At 38.1% G+C, this 26,091-nt stretch overlaps 1 protein-coding gene across 2 annotated transcripts in view; it reads right to left on the bottom strand.

The window, feature by feature from the left end:
- Positions 1-26,091, bottom strand: part of LOC127437831 (NT-3 growth factor receptor-like) — a 296,126-nt gene that overhangs the window by 231,974 nt on the left and 38,061 nt on the right. For both annotated transcript variants that reach the window (XM_051693038.1, XM_051693039.1), the window contains exons 2-3: positions 12,376-12,450; positions 9,182-9,253 (exon numbers count right to left, since the gene is read on the bottom strand). In XM_051693038.1, coding sequence (XP_051548998.1) covers positions 9,182-9,253; positions 12,376-12,450 — 147 coding nt within the window. The remainder of the gene's footprint in view (positions 1-9,181; positions 9,254-12,375; positions 12,451-26,091) is intronic.

Here is a 26,091-nt window from a genome sequence, read left to right as displayed (position 1 = left end):
AGCATCTCCTTCTGTGTTCCTCAGAAGAAAGAAAATCATACAGGTTTGGGACAACATAGGAATGACTAAATTATGACATATTTTTCATTTTGTTGTTAAAGATCCCTTTAAGTCTGTGAGTCAGCTGCCATCAGACCTTGCTTGTTACCCCAACATGCTCTCTTTCTCACGTGTGTGTATGACAGACTATTAAAAAAAAAGAAAATATCCTCTTTTGCCGCATCCCTGACAAAGAAGCCAATTAGTCACCCCTCTCAAGGAGCAGACCTGTTCTCATGTGTGCCAGGGAGAGCTTTCATTCAGTTGTACAAGAACATATCCCCACAGACAGATGACATTGAGAGCTGAGCTGGTGGGGTGAGGGTGCTGAGAGCTGAGCTGGTAGGGTGAGGGTTCAAGTTTTATGGGGGTGAATAGAGGTTAATGTGATAGACTTTTTATATGTCTTCAAACATTGATTTAAAATGAAATAAAACCAAACAGGAAGTTATAAAAAAGATAACCAGCTTGTCCACTCCTACACATTTTGCTGCACTGCAACGTGACTAAGAGTGGATTCAAGCAAGGCTGGTTCAGTCTATAACTGAGCAGTGTATGAGCATTCAGGAATTATTCATCTGTGATAGAGACTATCGGCAAATGGGCTCTCAAAAAAAAAAAAAAAAAAGAAAGAGAGGAGTGATTACCTTCAAAGACATCATAAAACAGCATTTGCAATGCATTTAATGCCAGTTCCGTGAGATACTTCAGAGTGAACAGAATATTCAGTGGGAACAAATTAAGTGTGGGACTTGATTTTATCCATAAGTCATTATTTTTTTCAATTCCATTTGATGATACTACTGGCACAGAAATTATACACTTAAAAAATGTAACCTTTACCTTCTTAGTATATGGACCAAGTCAGAATGTACAGAATGTATTTTAATCTAGATATGTGGCTTCAAACTCAGATGCTCCATGAATAAAAGTTTTTGAAAATTTTCAGATGTCAAGACGGAAGAATACACTTTCATTCCAGGAGGAGAGAGCTGGAACCACTAAAGACTATTGCAAACTCAAAAAGCACAAGCTTTTACCAAGCTTTTTACCAAGTCATTTAAGTCTAGTTCTTTTAAATTAAAGTCTGAACTATGGAGGAATTTGGGCCACTCTCTTCTTGCAATGGCTGAATCTCAGTTTCACTCTGAATTAAAAAAAAAAAAAAAAAAAAAAAAAACACACCCGGCACGTCACGGTGATCTACAAACCAACAGCAGGCCTCTCACCACCCACAGCTCAGCGCCTCTCCGCCACATATACACAACACAACAGCTTGTGCCGTGGGTGTCGAGGTGAGATCTGGCTGAAGGCAGCCTAGCAACCTTCCCATCCATCATCCACTCGTGATGGATGGTTGAACTGTACGCTAACCCAGTATTTCCATTCACGTGTGTACATCCTGTCTCATACGATGATATTTTTGACAGCGAATACAGCATCAGGTTCAGCCATAGCCAGCAACGTTTAATCACATTAATGGAACTTGAGGTGGAAGGCAGTATCTCAGTATCAGTATGTATCAGTTATTATATACTGTATCAGTTATGTTTCCTCTCTCTCATTCCTTTCACAAAGTCATGTTAAAACAGTTCACAGACACTGACTACCAACCAATAATGGCAAACTTTCAATGTGATCACATTCATGGCCAATATGCAAATGAGTGCTTCAGTAAATCAAAGATATCCCATATACTTGGAAGAGTGCCTCAAACTAAACTCTGAATATCTATCACATACTTATGCCACAAACCTCACAAACTTTAACAAATCTCTAGCAAATCTAATCTAATTAGCTCCTCAGAATCACTCATTGTAGCAGTTTGGTACCTTGTAAACACAAAATTATTTCAGCGTATAGATTAAAAACTTTGCGAACCTTGATTCCATGAAATCCCATAAAGCCAGCCAATCAGTTTGGAGCTTGCAATTCTGGGAAACTCTTATTCAGTTTTTGTGTGTTTACAAGTGTATTTGCACTTGTACACATTTAAGGAAGAATTATTAACCAACAAATTTTCCATGACTTTTCCATGACCATCCATGATTACTAAATAAGGATTAATACAAACCATTTTTTAAAGACAGCTGGGCAGATTTCCATTTGTATATCAAATATCTAACATGATATACCTGTATATCAAATATCTATGTCAAATACTTGTATTCTTTAGAATTAATTGATTGAAACAACTACTAAACGTTTTGTAATTTAATAAAATTATTAATATTTAATGTAATAGCAAAATGTTCTCCCAAACAGGTCTTATAGGTTAATGCTTTATCAAGTTTTAAATTAACAAAACATACGTACCTACCAACCCTAAACCTTAAACCTAAACCTTACCTATAGTGTCATAAAAAAGTGACATGAAAAATACAATTGCCGGCTCACATGCTTTTCAGGACTCGTACACAGGTCCTTTGCATCGCAAGTGCAACGCTCTAGTTTTTTCTACACACAAACTCAGAAATACCAATAAATAGCTGACTAAATAATTTAGAGCAGAACTTTGGAGCAGAAAGAAAGAAAGTAAGCGAGGGACTTAGAGAAAATAATGAAAAAAAAAAATAACAGGTACCGTGACAGGAGAAGATACAAGTTCTGGGGTCAGGGAGTACCACACATCTTTAAAAATATAACATTATGACCCTTATAGAAAGCTGACTTCATCTGTGTCACTCTTCTTGTCTACATTTTATGGGAACTGTCTTTCAGAAGTTTGTGATGTGGCATTGGGTCATGATGAGTGACGGACTCATTCCCAGGATTCATGGGCTCGTAATAGGAAGTAAAAAGCGATGACTAGAACAATGTGAAATCCGACAAGCAGCAATATGGTATAACTTCTGCTTCAATCCGCCTCAGTACTCTGTGATGTGTTCCTCCATCTTTTAAATCAAACTTTTTTGTTCATGCTCTACTAGTTGAGCTACAGTACATGAACAAAAAAGTTTGATTCTTTGTCTTATTTGTGCAACTATGAGGTCAACTGACTTTAAACTGAACTGACTTTGAAAGTAACTATTCACATTCCATAAAGCTAACATGAACCTGGTATAGCAGCTAATTTCTGGTCAGCTATTTCTTTAAATTCCAATGAGTTGGATTAATCCTCTTCAAATAATTAGTTTACTGAACAGGTTTACCCTGTTGTTGTATCTGAACAATACAGCAATGCAGTACACCAATCACACAAACGGTTCACTTTCATAATATGGAAAAATATGCAATGAAAGACAATGGTGACTGAGGATAACATTCTGCCTAATATCTCCTTCTGTGGACAAGTTGTGGAGATGATGAAGAAAGTACAGTAAGTCATACAGGTTTGGAGCAGCATGAGGGTGAATAAATGATGACAAAATTTTGATTTCACCTGCCACAAATGAATAATTCAGAAATGTTAATAACACCTCCAGGAAATGCAATTAGTAATTCTGAGTCAAAGCCAATGTTTCATAAAGCTCCTTGAAATCACAAACAGGCATCATCATTAATATACAATTCATATTTCAATGAGCGAAAAGGACGGTGTCAATGCATTTAATGCATTTTCTCTGAGCACTCAACTTTCATCAAGCCAAATAAAGCTCTCGGTGAGGCTCAGGGGCCTTCCAAACCCACAGAGACAATAGAGTTTCTCTCCTTTACTGATGAGCGTCCTATCGAATTTCAGAAACAGAGACATGGCCGACTGACTAACCACAAAGTCAAAGGCTCATTTTGGAGTTCTTTCACAGAGGAGGAAAAGATGTAAGCCATTTTAGCGCTTCTCCTGTTGTGAGGGAAATAAAACAGCAGCCACATCAACGTTAGCATGAAAAATAAATAATGTCATCTCAGAAACAGAGAGAGGGAGAGACTGACAAAGGGAGAGAGAGAATGATGGAGAATGATGAAACAAGTGAGTTTGCATGCCAAGGCCAAAAAAAATGGGAAGGTCTAAAAATGATGTCTTTTAGAGAAAGACAAGGCTAGTTTTTAGAGAAAGAGAGTGTGACAGAGAAAGTTCAAGGGAATTTGGCATGAGGTCAGGGTCGCTTAGAATTGGGCTACTTTTAAACTTTTTTTTTATTTATTTTTTTTTTTTTTTTTTTTTGCGGGTTTGACATATTACATAAATTAGATTTAGATGTAAGGGTTTTTGGCCAATCAACAGCCATAGGCAGAGTCTGTGTAGGTGGTCCTTCTGATCAAACTGTTCTTGCATTTAAAAACACTAGAGGCAGGCAACAAATAGAACAGAACTCAGGTGTCTAGAAACAAATTTTTAAAAGTTCTTTTTAACTTCACACAGCATCTAAAACAATGCTGCACTCCAGCAGGAGGCGCAGTAAAAAAAAAAAAGGCAGATGCTATTTGCACCCTGGTGCAAGTAATGGTATATGCTATGTACACCCCAGTGCAAATAGTGGCAGATATTATTTTCACCCCAACCCTGGTGCAAATAATGGTGGATGCTAATTTCCCCCTGGTGCAGATAGTGTCAGATACTATTTGCACCCATATTTAAATAATAACATACAGTATATGGGCATCACTGCAGTGTGTATATTGTGCTTATTTAGAGTCCCACAGACAAACTACATTAACCCTTACCCCTAAACCTAACCTTAACCTTACCTTAGAAAAAATAACCTTGGATTTACAATAGTAACCATAGTTTCACCATGGTATTTTTTCTGTAAATTTATAGAAACCACAGTATTAACCATTGTTACTATATTACCACCATATTACTGTACTAACAACACCATGGTTAATTGTTTTAAAACTATGGTTTCTGCCAAAGAACATAGTTACTACAATATTAGTAATACAGTGATGCAATGTTCACACAAGCGATGCCGAGCCGCGGGAACAAGTGTGATCAATAGACCCCGCCTCCAGATCAAACCCTTCTCTGCACTCCTGGACATTCACCATGACTAAAATCACTGCTTGAAATCAACTTTTACCTTCATTTTTATTTATTACTGTAAGTAGTATTAAAGGAAATATTAGGAGTAGAAACAGGAAATCAAATGGGAAAAAGAGTGGGAACAAACGCAGATACCAACCGCGGTCGCTAGGACAACAGTATACATTCACACACCATCTTTACATCTCACGCCACTGCAGTGACATTGTTTAGTTTGTCAAATATTTTGGACTATTGGTGTGCAAATAGCTGCCCTGTATGGAGATGCTTTTTACACCGGGGTGCATAAAAAAAAAAAAAAACAGCAAGCTGCGGTGCAATGATCAAAGATGTTGGCCTAGAGCATGTTTACATAGAAAAACAACTGAAATGTCTGTTATGTTACAGTTTGAAAGGTTTTTGTCATTTTGCTATTTATTGTAAACTAAAATTTTATTTTCATTGACAAAAATAATATGCTGTTTCATTCAGAGTAAAATGGACTAAAATTAATAAATGTGACATTAAGTATTTACATTTTTTTGTCAATTTGACATTTTCAAAAGTGCAAAAATGAACACAACCTGCAAGCGATTCATAAAAAGGAATCTTTCCTAGAAGAGTTTGTGAAAGTGACATTTTGGTGAAAGCAAAGGCAGTGAGGGTTTTAATGAGAGTTAGTCTCTTGTCTCCCTCTGCCATTCCTCATGGGAATAACCTTTACAACTTACCTATGACAACCATTCCTGGAGACGTATTGTGTCCGCTCTCATATTAGCCAATGAAAAAGATGCCCCTCTAAAAATCCAGATGACAACCTTTAATTTAGGCACACATGGCCAGCAGACACATGAAAGCGAACAGCCCACTTCAAAAAGCAGGTTTACAAAAGCCAGTTGAAAGCAACAGCACACCGTATTGATTTATTTGTCTTTTATCTAAAGCGGTTGGAAACAAATTTCCTTCAGCGGTTGAGGTATAAAAAACGAGGAATAAACACGAGGCAACAGCCCCCTCAACACAGAAAATCGCAGAGCTCAATGAATCTCTAGAGACCGCCAAAATGTGTTGTTAAGGTGTAGAAAACGACAGAGATTAAGAGGAGCATAAACAAAGTGCTCAGCGCACAGACTAGCCTAACCTGCTAACAGACAACCGTAAAACCACCATTTAAAAGGAATAGTTCACCCAAAAATGAAAATTCTTTCATTATCTTTCCTCAGTATATTTTCCAAACCTGAATGCTATTTTTATGTGGAATACAAAGGACAAAAGGCAAACATCTTTATCACTGCCAGAGTGATACTTTAGTTTGACCATGGTTACAGCATGGATGTCTGTCCACTAGCTGGAACTGTATCTATTGATCCCGTAGAGCAAAACGTATGTTTGTTAGCATTCATATTCTTAGCTCTAATGGAGCCGTAACTTCAACTCCATGTGAAAGTTTACTGCATGTATGAATCATCCACATCAAATGTTTGGGGCATGAAAAAGGGAAAATGGATCAGAACACTGCCGCTTTGTTTCCCGAGACCTGACCCCTTTTTGTAATGTTGTGAATGGCACATCTGTAAATCTCTGGGATTTTTTAACTCTTAAATCTCTATGAGCTCTATGAACACAACAGGCTCCACACACAGGATTGAGAATACTGGCCCAAAAAGAACCTATGGTACTACTAGTTTTCTGCCTGCCTTCTGGGTCACATTCTGCAACTGTTGCCACAGCACTCTCCATCTAAAACTCACACATTGAATTTGAACACCTAAAGAGCGCTAAAAGGAAGACACACCGTTATCTATCTGGTCACGATTGCCCAATCAGGACTTCTAAATGGGTGTCAATTTCCATGTATCCCAGCTGTCCCATGTGTAGCAGTACAAGTAGCACATTGGGGGAAGATGCATCACTTAGTGCCTGACAGGCTCATCAGTTTTAAACTGGGTTCACACTGAATGATTTTGGCTTAAATTTGATAAAAATTTTGGGGATAGTAAAAGGTTTATCTTGTCGTTGGGCAAAATTGGCAATCTATGATCACTTAGTAAGACGTGTTCAGTGATGGCCGGTTTATTGCCTTTGCTATGAATGTTAGCCTTAGGCAAAGTTCTGGTAGTGTCTGAAATGTCGTATTGCAGTCATGCAATGTGACAGCTCCAACAATGGCCAGATGATGTAAAACACCCAGTCAACACTGTCCATTGGGACAATTAGGTCCATAGTCTTGGCTACAATTAAATTTATACTGGCTGACATAATGTTATACAGTGTACCATGGCTTTTACCCAAGATATAAATTGGATAATATTGTTCAGCCTGACAAGCAACAATCTTAAAGAACCATAAAATAATACATTTTGCACATGGATTTGAGGCACTTACACACTAGAAAAGCTGCAGAATGGTGCATTTGATGTATAGGAATGCAGAGGATGCAGAAAATGCCAGGTCCATGTGAAACAAAGCTGAAAAACAGTGAACTGGATTTTAGGTGTTTGTTTAGGATTTAAACTAAACTCTGCATATTGGTTGCCCTCCCAGACCGTAGCTGAATAGACCTGCTTTTGTGTAGAAGGGTGTTTATAGGTAGGGAAGGTAAAGTAAGGGGGTTGGAGTTTGGTGAACATAAGGGTTTGGGCTTTGTCATCGTCTCAGGCACCTTCCTCCAATGGGTGTACAAGTGAACTCAAGCGTTGAGTTTGCAGACTACCACTGTCCAGGGCCTACCTTAAGCATGACATGAAATATTTTGCCTGCAAACCCTACTAAAGTGTTTACAGTGGACATACTGTGTGTAGTGACAAATACATGCCACAAAGTGTTTTCGAACATTCCGAAGGGTAGACATTCCTTTGGAGCACACATAAATTCTTATGTGTCTCTTTATGACAGAAAGAAAATAAGCAGTGCATTTGCAGGCCGTGATGGACAGCTCAAATTGGGGTGGACTGTGTGGAGGTGACAGTCCACGACTCAATGTCCTTTCCACCACTCACCGGCAGGAAATTGGGCAATAACAGACCTGTCACACTTGTCCCATTCAGCATTCATTAAGTAAATCATCGCTCTAACTCTTTCTCTCTCTTTCTCATTTCATTCTCCCCACGACTCAAACAACTCTACCTCAAACAACCTTTGCTTATTTAGTGCACACAACAGAGGGTCTTTGCCTACTGTCGGAGTGAAAAAGTGCATGGGCAATCTAACAGAATTGCAAGACACAGTGCCACTTTATGGTGCAGACGGTTAAGCCAACTATCGAATGGAGTTCGGTCAAGCAATTTGAAGCCTCAAGCGACTATAGACAAAAACAATAAGTTAACAAGCACTCTGCAAAGATGGTGTTTAGAGATTAAAACAAATTTACATGTCTGCCAGCTCACTTTGAGAATGTATTTTTTTTTTTTTTTTTTAGAATGCCATTTCATGTTGGCTTACCCTACTGTAAAAAACGGTAACTACAAAAGACTACAGACTACGGTGGTTTGCTGGTCTAAGCTGGTTAAGGCTGGTCTAGCTGGTCTCCCACAATGACCAGCTGACAAGTGCCCAAAACCCCTTTAAAACCACCAAGCTGGACTACCCTGACCTGGATGGAAGTCCAGTTAAGACTAGCAAATCATATCAAACTGGTTTATGAACTTTTTTCAGCAGGTCTCAAGAAAAAATAAACGAGGAGCATAAATAAGGTATTCAACCATATAACCTCCATTTTCTGGATGCAAATACCGCTAGCATTGTCATTTAATTGTATAGAGTGGCACTTTTGTTTGACAAAGTGTAACAGCATAGCAGCATATCCTCAATTTTAAACCATTAAACGACCATAGCCAAAGCTAATATTTTAACAAGGACACTGCAAAGCTGCTCTTTGGAGATTAAAACCAACTTTGGCCTCTACTAGGTGACTTGCAAACTCACTTTGAGAAATGGCTGTGGAGGTGTTCAGTAAGATACTGCGGAGAACTTTATCATCATAAAATATGCATGGAAGGCCAAGGCATCTCTTGAATAAAAGGGTTGTAAGCCATGATACTAGGAAGATTGTGCAAACCAAAGACAGAAAATGCATTGTCTCCAATTGCTTAACATGGCCTAGTTAAATATCTATTACATACTGTAGATGAACAAGTGAACCTGAGTTCACGATCCATCTTTAATAGTATGAGAGTGAATCAGTCTTGGAAAGAGCTGTTTTATCAGAAGAAGACTTTAGAACTTTCTGAAACTCACATGTAGCGCAGGTGGGGGTTCTGAGCGAAGGCTCTCGGTTGAATCACACGTAGGCTGCAGTTCACGATGGACCTGGAATGGAAATGACAAGTAAAAATGTATCAGTAGCTTCCAAACCAACATCTTGCTGAAATAAAAAACAGTTTAAGCCAGCCTAAGATGGTTTGCTGGATTTAGAGTGTAATTTTCAGCTGGACAGACTGGGAGGCCTGCTGCTAACATGTTGAACCAGTTTAGCATTCACTTGGCCTGGCTGTGAAACCATCTTAAAACAGCTAAGGCCAGCCAGGTCAGCTGGAAGACCAACTAGACCAGTTTAAACCATCTAAGGCCAGAAAACCAGCTTAGCATCAGCTAGGCCAGGCTGTTAGACCACCTTAAGACAAGTGTGGCAAACCAGGAGACAAGCTAGACCAGATTAAACCATCTAAGGCCTGCAAACCAGTTTAGTATCTGCTGGTCAGACTGAGAGACCAGCTGGTCAACCAACTGCGGAGGCGAGGGCGTGGTCGAACGTTCGTCTGGGGAGAGAGGTAGCGGTAAGGGTTTTCATCTGAGATGAATTACTGGTAATTGCTGTTTCTATGTTTGCAGTGAGAGATGGGGGAAATATTAAGGGCCCAGAACTCAGAGTGAGAGAGAGAACCCATCTGACAAGCCATGTATGTTGGCCGCTGCCATTCCCAGAGCTTTTGAGTGTTTATATGTGAAGCTTTACCATTACGCTATTAAGTGAACATCTTTTGTGTTATTAATAAATTTACCTTCGAGGTGGATTCGCCGTCCCGCTTCCTCATTCCTCGAACCTGTTACACCAACTAAACCAGCTTAGCATGAGCTTGGACAGGCTGGGAGGCCATCTTAAACCAGCTAAGACCATCTTGGCCAGGCTAGGAGACCAGTTAGACCAGTTTAAACTATCTACGGCCAGCAACCAGCTTAGCATTAGCTTGGCCAGGCTGAAATACCATCTTAAACCAGATAAGACCAGTTTTAAAAAAATAGCTAAACACTAGCTTAAGGCCAGCAAAACATCTTAGTCTGGTTTAAGATTTTTTTTGGTTTGTTGTTTTTTTTTTTTTCAGAAGGGCAAACCCTGCTGAAAAACAAAACAGAGATGGTTTGCTGGTTTTAGCTGGTCCTCTAGACTCACTAAACTAATGTTCAGCTAGATTAGCTGTTCTCCCACTTTGACCAGTTGACAACTGTCTGAAGCCCCTCTAAAACCATCAAACATGGCAAGCATGAGCAGTTTAGTGGCCAGGTAAGACCAGCAAACCACCTTAGGCTGGCTTAATATGTTTTTTTCAAAACAAGGAACAAAAATCTTTATATGGTTTTGCCTTACAAAAATTGAGAGTTCACAGTAAATTTGCCGCAAATTCACCACAAATTATTTCAACATGAAAATGAGCTTTACGGCAAACTGTCCATTGTTGCCAAAGGTTTGCCGGAAGTTAACCACTACCGGTGAAGTGCTGCAAACTTTTGGCAAACATTTGTCGTGAATCACAAGCTCATTTGCATGTGAAAATAAAGAGCAGTAAATTTGTATTTCTAGTTTATTTTTTTTGTAAGGGTTATGTTTCAAAACAAGGAACCCAGGCACTGCATTCTTTATGACATAAACATGTAAAATTAGTGGAAAAGATGTAATGGTTTCTATGGAAACCTTAATGCTATGTATACAATGAAGAAACCATCAACCACCTGCGGCAAAGGACAATTAGGTTATGCTAATGTCAAATGCATTGCTAAATTACTACGATTAGCCTAAAAGATCCTTTAAAATAATCTCATTTGAGATGAATCAGGGGTCTAAGAGTAGGTGAGTTGGTTAAAAAAAAAAAAAAAAAAAAAAAAAAGGGTAAAAGACCAGTTCATGTCATTTAAAATGGATCTGACAGCAGCTAGGGGCTAACCGGGCTGCTAATTGCCTAGCCGTCTTGCAGCAGTTTCAAAAGGGGAAATGTGGAAGTGCAAGGAAAAAGCATCATCTAATCTTCTCTTTCAGTCTGTCTCTTCTCCTCAAGGAGCGTCATTAAGGGCAGAATATCATCAATAGCCTACATCCTTGCTCCTGGAGTTATCTACGCTGACAGCTGGAATCAATTATGTATATGGAAAAAAAAAAAATTCATTGGTATTTGTGAGATGTTTATTTGCACAGAGCACTCTCTTGTCATTACAATCATGGGAGGGAGTGATTACATCAAAGTATTTCTTTAAGCATCAAGTTAGAGACGTAAGATCAACGAACATGCTGCTTGCCACTTATAATTACTGTCTGACTGCCAATTTTGACTAGAATCGTGAATGGTGGAGCAAACGGAGGTTTAAAACCAGACTTAAAACATCAAACCAGACCTAAAACCCAGCCTGAAAACATTACTGTACAATTATACCTTAGCAAAAGGGTCAGAGCTTAGCGAACAGTCAATTATTTAGTAAATATGAGCTTTTAGCAGATCCCTCCAAACTGCCATCCCTCCCAACTCTTCTCAGCTCAGCAGAGATTCTCAAGTGACAGACTGTGACCACATTCTGCCCTGTCCCCTTGATATAAAGTACAAGAAGGAACTAGCCTTGTGCAGGTGAGAGCTAACCGCTAATGAGAACCTTTTAATCTTTGCTCCTGGTCTCCATGAACAGGCTGAGCTGTGAAGAGAGGAAGAGGATGTTGAGGGGCTCTTGTGAAGAGGAAGGAAGCCATTCTTATGAGGAACCAGGTGGAGAGGCAGTGCTTTCAAGCAATAAGTGAATCAATGAGTATCACAACAGCAGAGTGGATGAGGTAAAGCAAGTTAGCCTCCATCACCATCGCATGACCAGATGGAGGGTGTTAGGGGATGTAATTACATTTTCTGGCTACTTCAGTAGCATTATTTGATCATTTTAAAGCAGGCCTTGAGGAGTTGGGGATGGCTAGAAAAGATTTTTGATGCTACTACTAAACTAAAAAAAAAAGAAAAAAAAATGCACATGCTAGCATGCTACTGCTACCAATACCACTGATGTCGCATCAAAAAAAACGATCTTTGGAGCCTTGATTTGAGGATTTTTTTTTTATTTGTAGTGTGACATCATCCTAGTCTGACCGCTTTTTTCCACGGCAATCAATGCGCTCAATGGCGCAAAATGCTAAGTGAGATTAGCATTGCTTTAATGGAGCGTGTGCTAATGGTGGTACTCACAGTCTCTGAAGTCCAGTGTACAGCTCCATGTCAACATCTCTTAGCGTCTGCAAGCTGGGCCAGTTCTCGATGTGTCTGTAAAACAAATCCAGAATACAGAATTAGAACACATTAATTTACACATAGCACTACCTTAAAGGGATAGTTCACCCAAAAAATAAAAATGGTCTTCTGTATTACTATATTTATTTTTATTTTTTTTATGTTTTTTACTCAAGGGGAGATGTTTTTAGAAATCTGAGGAACTGACAGCAGTCAAACATGTAGTCCTACCCCCAAAATCACACCATTTGTTGAGCCAATATTGCTATGTCTGGCTGCACAGAGCAAAGAATTGATAGCATAACAAAGCCACAGTGTTTACACTTTTTGAGAAACTCAACATATGAATGACATCCTTAAAGTTGTCTCTGCACATTAAACTGGGATAGGAGAAAGTATTTAACATCAAACATACACACTTCACATTGAAGTACAAAAATAGAATGCGGCCATGGTTTTTATCGCAAAAGCCACATACTCATGCCGACGACTAACAACAAGACCTCTTCACAGCAGCTGTGACAAGAGCCAACTGGCATCATCATTGGAGAGTGTGTAAATTAACTCCCATTACAACACAGTCTCTGATTAATAAATGTTTTCAAAATTTTCACCAATGCGATAACTGTTTCTAGAAGTTCCCCTGGTTCCCAGCTCAAACACTTTGGGCATCCTCTGCTAAACATTGATAAGCACAGCAGTTCAGAAGAAAATTAGGTCTTGCCATTGAGCAGAGCTAAATCAAAGTGAAGTGAAACTTTCTGTTGTGTGTATCATATATTTTCAGTGGATTATTTAGCGGCAGTTGTCTAACAGCAGTAATTTGATCATTGACCCTCTGAACCATTCAGCAAAAGCCTGTATCATAGTCCATTTTTGCATTTGTTTTCTTAAGACACTTTAATGTCACCTTATATCATGATGAAAATGTACACTCTAAAATGTTAGTAATTCTTAAAGAAAATGAATGTAAAAATACTACAGTAAAATCTGTTAATTGGTTAACTGGCAGTTACCTTACGATGTACGGTGAAAATGTATACTTTATTTAACAAGACAATACATGTAATTAAAAAAAAATAATTATAGTAATAATAATTTTAGAAGTAAAAATTATTATGCACCTAATAGTTAATGGTGAACATATTACATTTAACAAGACAATACATGTTTTACAGTAAACTATTTTTAAAATTACAGTGAAAAACAAAAATTAGGTCTTCACAGAAGTCCCTTCATTATCCATTACATTTGATTATGTTTTAATTTAATTAAAATATTGTAATTTTCTTCTTATTTTTTATATCAGTTATGTACATTTAGGTGTTTTAAGTTACATTTGATGTTGTTTAATGTTTATTGCATTATTTTAGTGTCACGTGTGTTACCCTGAAGGCATTTTTAATGAAATGGTGATGCTCAGAGCATGCGTACATTTGCAAATATTGTGAATGGCTACTCAAGTCTAGTATTGCTTAGAAAGGATTTTGGGTGATTTGGGTTTTAGCTAGGAGTAAAGTATGCCAAGAAAATCTGTTTTCCAGACCAAAGCCATACTGAGAAATGCAGTTTTGGAGCCCTTTAGGTTTGAAGGACCCTCTTGAATCCTTGGATCCTCTTGGAAGTGTTTTCCAGTGTTGGTGACTGCAGGTTTTAGAAAAACAACAGGAGCCATCTGTCTTACCAGCATCTGTCTTGCACTGGCCAGTGAGCCTGATAGGTTGGCCTGGAGACATGTGTACATACCAGGACCCCATTATAACAGCAAACAAACAGTCTGCTCCACAGAGAGCCAGGGAAGCGGTGCCAGTATGATAAACCATTAAAGACAAAAGCTGTGGTTCAACAATGGACTTTATACTGTAAATAAATAACCATTTCATGATTTCCCAACTTTTGCTGTAAGACAGAAATGTGGACTAGCAGGGACATTATGGGTAATTGTGGACATGAGTAACAGGACAAAGGGATTGTATAGCACTGTTTTTTTTTTTTTTTTTTGTCTTGCATATTAGTGACAAACAGCACAGGTAAGTTTGTCACTTGCAGCATAATTTGTCTCTCTGTAAAACTGCATCTGTCACAGAAACTTGAGACAACATGTTTGTTGCTTTATGCAAGGAATATTCTGGAGACAGAAAAAAGTAATTAAAAGACATGCAAGTTGAGTCATTTTTACAATTTGACTTTTACAGTTTGTTTTACAATGTACTTCTTTACAATAAACATGTATTATATCATCATTCTTTATATATTTAATGGCCAACTGGCAAGTAACTCTTAATTTTAATTATATGTTAACGTTTAATATATGTTAAAGAACCAGTTCAGGCAAAAATGAAAATTCTGTCGTCATTTACTCACCCTGATGTTTTGTGGAGTAAAACATTAAGGCAGAATGTTAGTGACTTACAGCCTCAGTCCCCATTCACTTACATTGTGTACAGGAAAAAAAATAAAATAAAAGTGAAAGGTGACTGCCTAACATCTCCTTTTGTGTTCCACTGAGGAAAGAAAGTCATATGGGTTTGGAAGAATATAAAGGAGAAAAGACGACATGAGGATAATATTTTTTTTGTAAATTGTTTTGTATTTTCATTGAATTTCAGAAGCCAGACAAGAATTGTTTTCCAGGCCACTGTAGTTCTCCATGATTCTGTTGTCTGGTACTCACAAATCATGTTCCGTCTCACAATTTACGACATGTTTAAATTACCCACAATGCAATTGCAAGTAGCCTAATGAGAAAGCATTTAATCGAAGAGAGGACTGCCACACCCCCTGGAGCCTTGGACTGTCACTGATGCTAACTTCATGCACTTGTAGTTTGCCGTCATAGAAATATGGCCCCACCAGTCTCCCTGTCAGTTGACAGAAACTGTCACCATTATGGGGAAAAGAAAAACAGCTTAAACCAGCCTAAGCAGGGTTGCTGGTTTTAACTGGTCTCCCAGCCTGGTCAGACTGATCTATTTGCTGGTTTTAAAGGGATTTCGGGCACTTGTCAGCGCTTAGACCATCTTGAACCAACTAAGACCAGCGAATAATATTTTGTTGGTTTACACAGTTTACCCAATTCTGCCGAGTAATGACAAGTGGCATTTCCCACCAGACATCTTTGCATCAATTCAAATGTGTTTACCTTTTCCTGTGGCAGTTCTGAACAGCCTCAGAGACATGGGTCCTGGTCCCATGGAAACAAGAAAGTAATTGTGTTTACACAATCTATGATGAGCATGATTTGGAGGCTGCATTTTCCCTCTAAGATTATATTTTCCCTCTACTGACGGTTAGGTTTATATTTGGCTTAGTGTGCGTGGTTGATAAAATATACATTCATGTTGACTATACTATGCCATTTACAACAAAAATCTTGCTTTACAAATTCCGAAGTCTGTGGACGTTTAATCCAGAAACTGGAGCTCACATCTGCCAATACGTTCATCGACACTTTCAGCATTGGCCACTCGGGCAGGACGAATTTCGGTAAGCACAGACCGATTTTATCTGAAGAACTTTCAACCTACTGTCACCGAATTCACAGTGAGATCAGTCTGTATGGCACCTGGTGACAGACTAGTCTGCCGTGGAGGCCATTTTGCGACACTCCTAGAGGAATCCCGACCGGAGGAGTCTCAATACCTTATTTATCTCTTGCACTTAACACCAAATGATTTAAAACTTCTGGGATTTGCCACTGTGTCATGCTCTCAATTCCGTCAGTTCAATCATTCAGTGGCTCAGGCTCTTCTCTTTCTATTTATCTCACGATCACTCATTCTCTCTCTCACACACCCAGATGCTGTTTTTCTTGACACACACTGTAGCAAGCAGCTGCACGACATGCATCTCCAATAGCTGTGGCCAGGAAATTACAAGCCACCCTCCATCTGTTGCTGGCATCATGTTTTCTGAGCCTGGTTTGCACATATTTACATCAGCCATGGAAATGTTACAATGTCCATATCTGGTTTGAATATGTCAGCTCTCTTTGCTCAGGGGATACTGATCTGTGTATGTGTGTGAGTGGGTGTTTGTGGGTGTGTGTTGGTGCATTTAGGTGAAAAAAAGACTGCAAATCCTGATTGGTTACTATGCATGAGTCCGCCACTGAATATTTGTGATGTCTAATAGTATGTGATATTTAGGGCAGGTGGTTGGGCAATGTGATTTTTGAGTTAAATATGAATACAGTATGTATGTTCTCCTAGCAGGGGTTCTGGTCCCATGGAAGCAAGGAACTAATCACATTCAAATAAACAATGATTAGCATGATTCGGAGGTTGCATTTTCAATCTAGAATTACATTTTAACTCTGCTGATGGTTAGGCTTAGGGTTGGGGTTTGGGTTAGGGGGTGGGGTTAATAAAATATGCATTCATGCTGACTGTATAACATGTATTACATTACAAACTCAGAAGAGTATATCTGCAGATAGAGCTCCAAAAAGGGGTGGGAGCTCCAAAGATATAGGGAGCCCCTTACCTAACCCTTTCCCTAACCCTAACCCTAACCATTTGGGGAGGTGTCGCCCCCTTTTGGAGTTGGTTGCAACCCCCTTTTGGAGTAAATCTGCCCCCTTCTGGAGAAACCACACCCTATTTTAGAGATCTCCGTCCTGCAGCTATACCTACTTGGTAAAATGGAGTTGGCACGTGTCAACACAAACAACACTTCAGCCTCAGCCACTGGGGGCAGTGGTTCAATTTCAGTAAGCACAGACCAATTTCAGCAGCAGAACTTTGGATCTACTGTTGCCGAATACAAAATCTGATCAGTCTGGCTCTGTAAAATGTTTTTTTAGTGATATTTTTGTTCACAATTCAGCAATTTCCTGCGTACACACTGAATACTTGAGATGGAGTCCAGTTTATGAAATGCTGCACTATTTTACAAAGAAGTATTTTCAAAAAATGACAAGATCATGTTACACTGATTAGAGAAAAACAGGCATCCAAAAAAGCTAAATATATTAGTTTTTGCTTCAGATAGCTAGTTTTAATCACATCTGGCTACCAGCTAATTATCAGTTCTTTAAATGCCGAAAGTGCAGAATTTATTTGAACAGATTTATGAGATTGTGCCTCAATTGAAAGTTGAAGAAAGAGAGGAATCAAAATGGGGGTGGGTGACAGATAGTGACTGATGGACGGAACACATCTAAAAGTGTGCAATGGGTTCTTTCCCTGTGACTAACTGACAAATCGACTAATTGATGGGTGCATTGATTGTGCTGTGCAGTCTCTAAATGACTATTCAGAGTCAGAGAGTAGATCCAGAGTCTCTTAAAAAAGGTATCTAAAGTACACTGTAAAAAATAAATAAAATAAAAAATCCCATTGTTTTTACAAAAAAAAAAAAAAACCTGGCAGCTGTGGTTGCCAGAATAATTATGTAAAAAATACAGTATAACTGCAAATTTTACAGTTTAAAACTGTTGTTTTTATGGAATATTTTACAGTGTAGTACTGTCGTTTATATTATTAAATGATAAATGTAATATATTAAACTTCTGAAACTGTAAAAATCTGCTTTTCACTTTATAAGGTATTGTTAATCACCGTAGTAATTATAAAAGGGCACATGATGACACCAAAATTGGCCCTTTCGAGAGCAATGACCAATGAACATGTAGAGACAGTGCTCAGTGTCACTCACACAAACACTAAACACCATCAGGGTAACACATGTGAAATTAAAATTATGCAATAAATATTAACTAAACTACATCAAATATAACACAGAACACCCCAAAGTACATAACTGATATTAAAAATAAGAAGAAACATAACTATTCCCATAAAATATAATGAAATGTAATGGGTCATGCAGGAAATTCTGGGAACGCCCGATTACTGTTTTTTACCGTAAGTTTAACAATAATTTACTGTAAAAAGTACATCTCATGTTAAACATAATATACATTTTTACCATTAATTATATGGGAAAGTCATACTTTTTACATCTTTCTACATGTATTGTCTTTTTAATTATATTAATTTCTTAACGTATATTTTACGGTAACTACTCATTAACCAATTGACTATTTTTACTGTAGCATTTTTACAGTCTTTTACCATTAAAATTACGGACATTTTTACAGTGTAGACCTGACTTACTATGACCCAGTACACTTATTACAGACCAATGTGAGCCTTTAGACATGTCAAAATACATTCATAAAGCTTTCTTGTAAGTACACATAAAGCACACTCATAAACATGCACTAGCATGAGAGTTCATTAAATATGCATGACAGTTTTGAATAATAATCATTCATAAGAGCTAAAAGTTTTCGCAGACAGCTGCAGAATGACTTGAATTGGAAAGTATAAGGCTTTCTTGTTTGTTTGATTAATTTTGTTTGTTCCATTAACGTTTATTGCACCAAGATTCAAGCATTATTTTATAACAAAACTGTCACTTTAAAACTTTAAGTACACCTTTAAAATAATATGTGTCCATAAAGCATAAAACAGTTACAAAGGCAGCTAAAACTGTATTCACCATGGATTAAATTACTTTCACAAATGCAAATGGCTATTGGAAAAAAAGTCAATTTGTATTTCCTTGGTTTATCAAAGTTTCCAGCTATAAAAAAGTGTGTGCGTTTTTCATTTCGATCTAAATTTTTGCATATCCATAACATTACAACTTCTGCTTTCATAGTTCACCTTTGGACATTTTGTAAAATGTCCAAGCTGGTCTTTTCCATATACCTTCAGTCAAATTTTCCTGCCTTCAACTACTCACTACAGCATGAACAAAAAGCATTATAAGTAACATGAGAGCTTTAGAATCTTTTGGTCACTCTGATTAATTCAAATCCCCACAACAAAAAAAAATAAATAAATAAATAAATAAATAAATGTAAGGTTGTCAGAATTTCAATTAGTTTCAGAATTGTGCAAGAGTCTGCACATACAGTACTGTATGTTACATACAAGTCTTAGGCACATAAGATGCTTCACAAAAACATTTGTCTTAAGATGGTTATTTATATTTTCAGCTTTAGTGTGTCAATAGGAAATATACATTTTAGACTCCCAAACATTTCTTTTGCAAATAGAATAGAATAGAATAGAATAACAGGGAGCAGATGGCATGGTCCCCACAGAGACCCCCACTGAATATTGAGTCAGTCTGGGATTACAAGTAGAGACAGAAGCAACTGAGACAGCTGAAATAGAACTGTGGTGAATTTTCCAAGAAGCTTGGAACATCCTATCTGCCAACAACCAAGAAAAACTGTATCCAGGGGTACCTAGGAGAATTGGTGCTGTTTTGAAGGCAAAAGTGGTCACACCAAATATTGATTTAGCTTTTTTATGTTTACTGGACTTTGTATGACGTTAATTGATAAATGAAAACTATTTATGCCATTATTTTTGAAGTCTTCCTCACTATGCAACATTTTTCCCCAAATGCCTAAAACTTTTGCACAGTACTGTATATGACCTCTATTCCTCTTTATAACAAAGTGCTAATGGTTACAATTTTCATCAGGCAAGCCCTTTCAGTTTAACACAGGATGATTTCTTATGATATTATATTTGACAGTAACAAAGTTACCTCTGACCTCCACCTAAAAGCTAGCTGGTACTTTCCTTGCCAAGAGCACAGATTACTTTCAGAAAGGCTAAGCAAGGACAGTGTCACATCCCAAAACTCCTAAAACCATCTACTTCCATCTCTGAAATAGCATCACAACAGAATAGATAGGTCTGTGTTTCATAAATATTAGAGTATTAGAGATCTGCATACACACTCCGTTTGCTGTAGGGAACCTGAGATGCAGAGCAAATCACTGGAAGACTGCCAGCTCTAAATATTCCCTTCACTTCAACTCTGGGTGAAGAATGAGTACAAAGTCATGGTGAGTTACTGAAGCATTCGAATAATTAACTTCATGTAATGACACACTGACGTATCGAGATCTGACAACCAAAATAATATTCCTCTTTGTATTTTTGTTTTTGCCTTTTTTCTTTTCTGTTTTCAACATGACAGATGCACTGCCGAAGCTGTAGGGGTCCAGATAATTTATTTCACACATCAATGACCCAACTTCCCCATACCCCAAATGAAAAGGCAATCTTATTTTCTGAAAATAAAGGAGAGCTTTTGAAAATGTGCCTTCAAACAGGAAACCAATGCATACTATAAAAAAAAAAAAACATACTAGATATCTCCATGAAACTGCATTTTCTTCACTGCACTGATATGACACATGGCGTCCGATGTGCCATCTCTTAAAACGTTTTCAATACAGACAGTCTTATAAAAACAAATGTAAGAAGCAGGGGCGGATGAAGGGTCAGTGGATATTCACGGTTCAGCCAAGATATCTGTGTATGTGTCTGGTGTCACGCCTGTTTTACATCGCACACCAAAGCAGTGTGTGAGCCGAACTGAAGCAGTGCGTCACGACAACTTTAGCAGCATACAACGATTGTGTATTTACACAGGCAGTGCTCCTGCTGCAGAAACTTCTGCACTCTAAACAGAAAATCTAGTTATAAAATGGTTGTTATGAGTGAGCTATTGATAAGTATTACAAACTTGATCATCATGGAGTCTTACTAACATGATGCTGGAGTAATCTAATGTAGACTTGTAGAATTAGTCCATGTAGTGACAGCCACCACAATAAGCTCTGCTCATTTCAAACTTCATCATTTATTAGAAGGGGTAGGATGATGAGTCTGAATGTTGTTTTGCACAACAGAGGACGGCTTGGATACCGGTTTTCCTACAAACTGTAATTAATACAAAAAAACACACTAGACTACAAATATATTACTACTTTTTGGTGTCAACTTATGATGTCCATCAACAGTGCACTGTCACTTTAATTCACATGCTGCTTCTACCTCACACTGCCCAGTATAAAACAGGCTTCATCCTTATTATAAAACTATAATGTTTCCAATAATAAATATTGGAAAATGCTACATTTTAAAGCCAAAGTGTATAATTTTTACAAACAGAACCAGTGTCACACTTTCAGGTGAAATCACCCTGCAATGGCCTACTTATAATTGACTCTGCATAATAAGCTTGGATACAAGAAAGACTAATAACATAAAAATAAATTATTCAAATGCTTCAGTAACTCACCATGACTTTGTACTCATTCTTCACCCAAAGTTGAAGTGAAGGGAAGATTATTATTATGCAATTTGTTGCATAATACACTATAATATATGCAAGATGCCATTCACTTTCATTGCAACCTTTTCCATTTAATGAAAATGAAAGGTTACTGAGGCTATCATTAAGCCTAATATCTCCTGATTGTATGTTCAACAGAAAAAAAAGTAATATAGGTTTAGAATAATGTGAGTAAATATTTACAGAATGTTCATTTTTGGATGAACTATCCCTTTAAGGCCAAAAAGCCCTCCCCTGGCACCACCCATAATAAGAGTTGCAACAATGCAATGACCTCAACTAAGCTGGTTGCAGATATGATGGACTGAAGCTTTGAAAGCCTTGAGAGAAACACACAGTGTTTGTGTGTGTGTGTGTGTGTGTGTGTGTGTGTGTGTGTGTGTGTGTGTGTGTGTGTGTGTGTGTGTGTGTGAGGGACCCCTGCGGCACTCCATGAGGATAAACTGATGACCGCACTCCGGCAAGAGATGGAAGAGTGGCAAAGAAAGTTGCAGAAGAACTGAGGGTGGTCATTTGGCCCTTTCTCTTTCTCTGTCTCTCCCACCCCTTGATCTCAGCAGAGGAGCCGCCCCCTCTCTCCCACTCGCTCTACTGCATTGTGGCACCTACAAGCTTTTAAGACTCGTTTTGCTACCACCTACAGAATTAGCCTTCAGGCAGAAAAAGATAGAAAAAAACATCCCCCTCCATTATGGTGGCTCATCTCTCTCAACAGTCCCAAAAAAATGCAATCCTAATCTTGTTAAAGGGAGTTTACCCCAAAATGAAAAGTCTTTCATTGTTTACTCACCCTCATGTCATAAACACATTAAAAACATTTCTTCTGTGGACACAAAAGGAGAAATTCTGAAGACTGTTCTGGTCGCTCTTATCCATGCAATTACAATGAGTGGGTACTGAAACTTGCAAGCTTCATAAATGACGCAAAAGCAAAAAGTGGCCCATATGATTTGTGTAGTATATTCCAAGTCTTCTGAAGTCATATAATAGCATTGTGTGAGAAATAGAAACTTAAGTTGTTATTCATTGAAAATCTTGACATCAACTCAAGCTCATCTTGGCGTGTTCATGTCTGATTCATGAACGAATTGCTCTTTTGAGTGTCTCAGTTTATCTGGTTCACAAAACCTGTCTGAATGTATCGTTCACAAATAAAATAAACAAGCTCATGGACCACTTTTATGATACTGATATGGTGCGCTTTTTTGTCCTTTTTGAGACTTAAAAGTTACAGTCCCTATTAATTGTAACTAACTGGAAAGAGTGAGCAGTACTTTCTTCCAAATTTCTCCTTATGTTTTCCACGGAAGAAAGTCATATGAGTTTAGAACAACATGATATCGATGACATCATTTTGGGGTGAACTTTTCCTTTAAGTTCTGTTCAATTTGTAGAGCAAACATGATTAAGAGTAAACGCAGATGTCAGGTATGGTAAAACCAAGCTTCAGAAACTCTTCTTTTTTTTTTACGCTGGGCATATTGTCATTTTGTTTTTATCCCAGCGCGTTGCCTCAGATCAACAAGCCCTCTGTAGCCTGAGGTAGAGTGGTGTTCTGCTGAGTCTGCCGTTTATTCTAATTCAACCGTGGTTGTAAAAACAAGCACATATCTGAAAGCAATGATGCAATTTCATCTCATTCCAGTCAGTGCTGCACCAAACATTTCTCCTGCTTTAAGGTAAGAGGCACAAAAGATGACATATGTTTACAAGATTAGGACAACTGCTATGTACTTGATTTCTGATTGAGATTGAAAGCAGGGACTAAAAACGAAATGTTTTTAATTTTGGTTCGTTCTGTACAAAAACTGTATTTTTTTTTTCCTGTTCAGAGGTTCCGCAGCCTCCTTTCCAAAAGGTTACCGGTTAGAACAAAATGAAAGAGCGGTTAATAACGTCCTTTTAAAAATGACAGTACTCTGCATAGTTTCATGAAAAAATTATTGGAAAAAAATTAACCAGTTATAAAAATGACCATTTTCACTCTGGAACAATTGAAAATCACTTTGTTCCGGTTTTCAGTTATGTTCTGCTAAAAATGTTGTTAGTTTTCGGTTTTCGTTTTCGTTCCTTGAACCATGTTTAGTCCCTGACCGAAAGTGTGTTTAAAGATGATATGTGCAATTTGTTAGATGTTTATGTTGTCAATGTTTTTGATATGTAGTATGCAGAGACAACTATAGGCAAGCTTTTCATAGGTTGATTTACCGAGTGATGCTTGCTAGGCCCAGAACAATCCCTCAACCACCTATGAATGCATTAGCAACTGCATAGTGACACTAAAACACATTCAGAGAATCTTAGCAACCTCTTAGCAACACCCAGGAAACCACCCATGACCCTATAGCATTGTGATTTTTGCAAGGGCAAGATCCACTATTATTTTCTTTAGAAAATGCAAAAGCGTAGTTTATTTTGTGACACCAACATCAGCTCCAGAATAGCCAAGAAGTTTAGTCAAATTACTCAAAATATTAGTAGTTGCTTTCCAATCAAAAGTAATCACACTTTTCCTGTGACATTACTTTCTATTCTTTTTTTTTCTTTTATCAGTACTGTTTTTAGGTGGTAGTGCTTTGTAATACACTGCCTGGCCAAAGAAAATATTTTGTTGGACCACCTTTAGCACTGATTATTTCGCTCATTCATCGTGGCATTGCTTCGACAACCTTATGCAACATCCCAACATTTATTTCCGTCCAGAGTTGCATAAATTTTGGTCGAGATCTTGTATTGATGACGGGAGAGTTGAACCACTCTGTAAAGTCTTCTCCAGCACATCCCAAAGACTTTAAATGGGGTTAAGGTCAGGACTCTGTGGTAGCCAATTCATGTGTGAAAATGATTCCTCATGCTCCCTGAACCACTCTTTCACAATTTTAGCCCAGTGAATCTTGGCATTGTCATCCTGGAATATGCCTGTGCCGTCAGGGAAGAAAAAATCCATTGATGGGATAACCTGGTTGTTACAGTTAAAGGACAGGCAAAGAGGAGGCCAGAACCGGCTGAACAGTCAACATAAAGTTTAATGAGAAACTCAAACTTAAAACAACATAAAACAAACATAAACACAGGCACACACAATGCGGCCACGTGCATCTCTCTCTCCCGAACTGGTGTCTCTGGCCCCCCTTTATCTCACTCTCCCGCTGATCATCTGATTCAACACCGGCTGTGCACCCTCATGGCCTGGCCACACCCTCCTCCTCATCACACTGGTCATTCAGTACATTCAGTTAGTCAGCTGACTTGATTTTATTGCTGCATAACGTTGCAGAGCCTAGACCTGACCAATTGAAGTAACCCCAGATCATAACACTGCCTTCAGAGGCTTGTACAGTGGGCACTATGAATGGTGCATCGCTTCATGCACTACCCTTCTTACCCTGACGTGCCCATCACTTTGGAATAGGGTAAATCTCGACTCATCAGACCACATTACCTTTTTCCATTGCTCCACAGTCCAATCTTTATGCTCCCTAGAAAACTGTTCAATTTTTTCAATTAGCCTCACTAACAAGTGGCTTTCATGTGGCCACACAGCTGTTTAGTCCCAATCCTGTAAGTTCTCGTTGCATTGTGCATGTGGAAATGCTCTTACTTTCACTATTAAACATAGCCGTGAGTTCTACTGACAATTTTTTTATGATGTGACTTCACCAAGCATTTTAGTAATTTCCGATCACGATCATTCAAGATTTTTTTCTGACCACATTTCTTCCAAAAATCTGATGGTTCACCACTATCTTCTAGGTTTTAATAATGCGTTGGACAGTTCTTAACCCAATTCCAGTGATTTCAGCAATCTCCTTAGTTTTCTTTTCTTGATGCAGGCCAATCATTTTTCCCTTCTGAAACACAGTAACATCTTTTCCACGACCACAGGATACGTCTTCTGACATGGTTGTTTAAGAAATGATAAGCAACACACTGCATCAGTTAGGGTTAAAATAATTGTTGCCAGCCAAAACATATTAATCACAGTAATAATGATCCAATCATATGCTCTTAAGTGTCTGCTTATTTAAATCCAAACTGTGACTTTATTTTTGGCCAGGCAGTGTATGTGGTAAGCTGCAAAATGGAGGCAATGTCTTTTATAACCACAGATTTGTTGGAACTTTCCATCAAAACACATTGAAACCACATACACCAAAAGAATAGAATTCACCCGTGAATACAGCCGCATCCTTAAAATCATAAATGGGAAACTTTTTCTCATTCACAGAGTCCCATTAAATGTCCACGGCCACTGTGGACAGAGAATATTAAAAGATGGTTGTCATGGAAACTCCCCTTTTGTTTGAATATTAGCATGTATTACATACTGCTGAAACTGAATCTATAAACTTATCACGCTCTGGTTTACCAAGGAATTGAAGGTGGAGAACAATATGTGTACCTTAAAATGAAAAGAACTCTATAAAATATTCTATTCTTACCATGCACTCCTCTGTTCCAATTGTAATTACCTCTCCCAAATATCTATTTTCTGAATCT

Source organism: Myxocyprinus asiaticus, chromosome 48 (genome assembly GCF_019703515.2).
Source record: "Myxocyprinus asiaticus isolate MX2 ecotype Aquarium Trade chromosome 48, UBuf_Myxa_2, whole genome shotgun sequence".
Lineage (NCBI taxonomy): Eukaryota > Metazoa > Chordata > Actinopteri > Cypriniformes > Catostomidae > Myxocyprinus > Myxocyprinus asiaticus.
The sequence above is the reverse complement of the archived record's forward strand: the minus strand, read 5'-3'. Positions and strand labels throughout refer to the sequence as shown.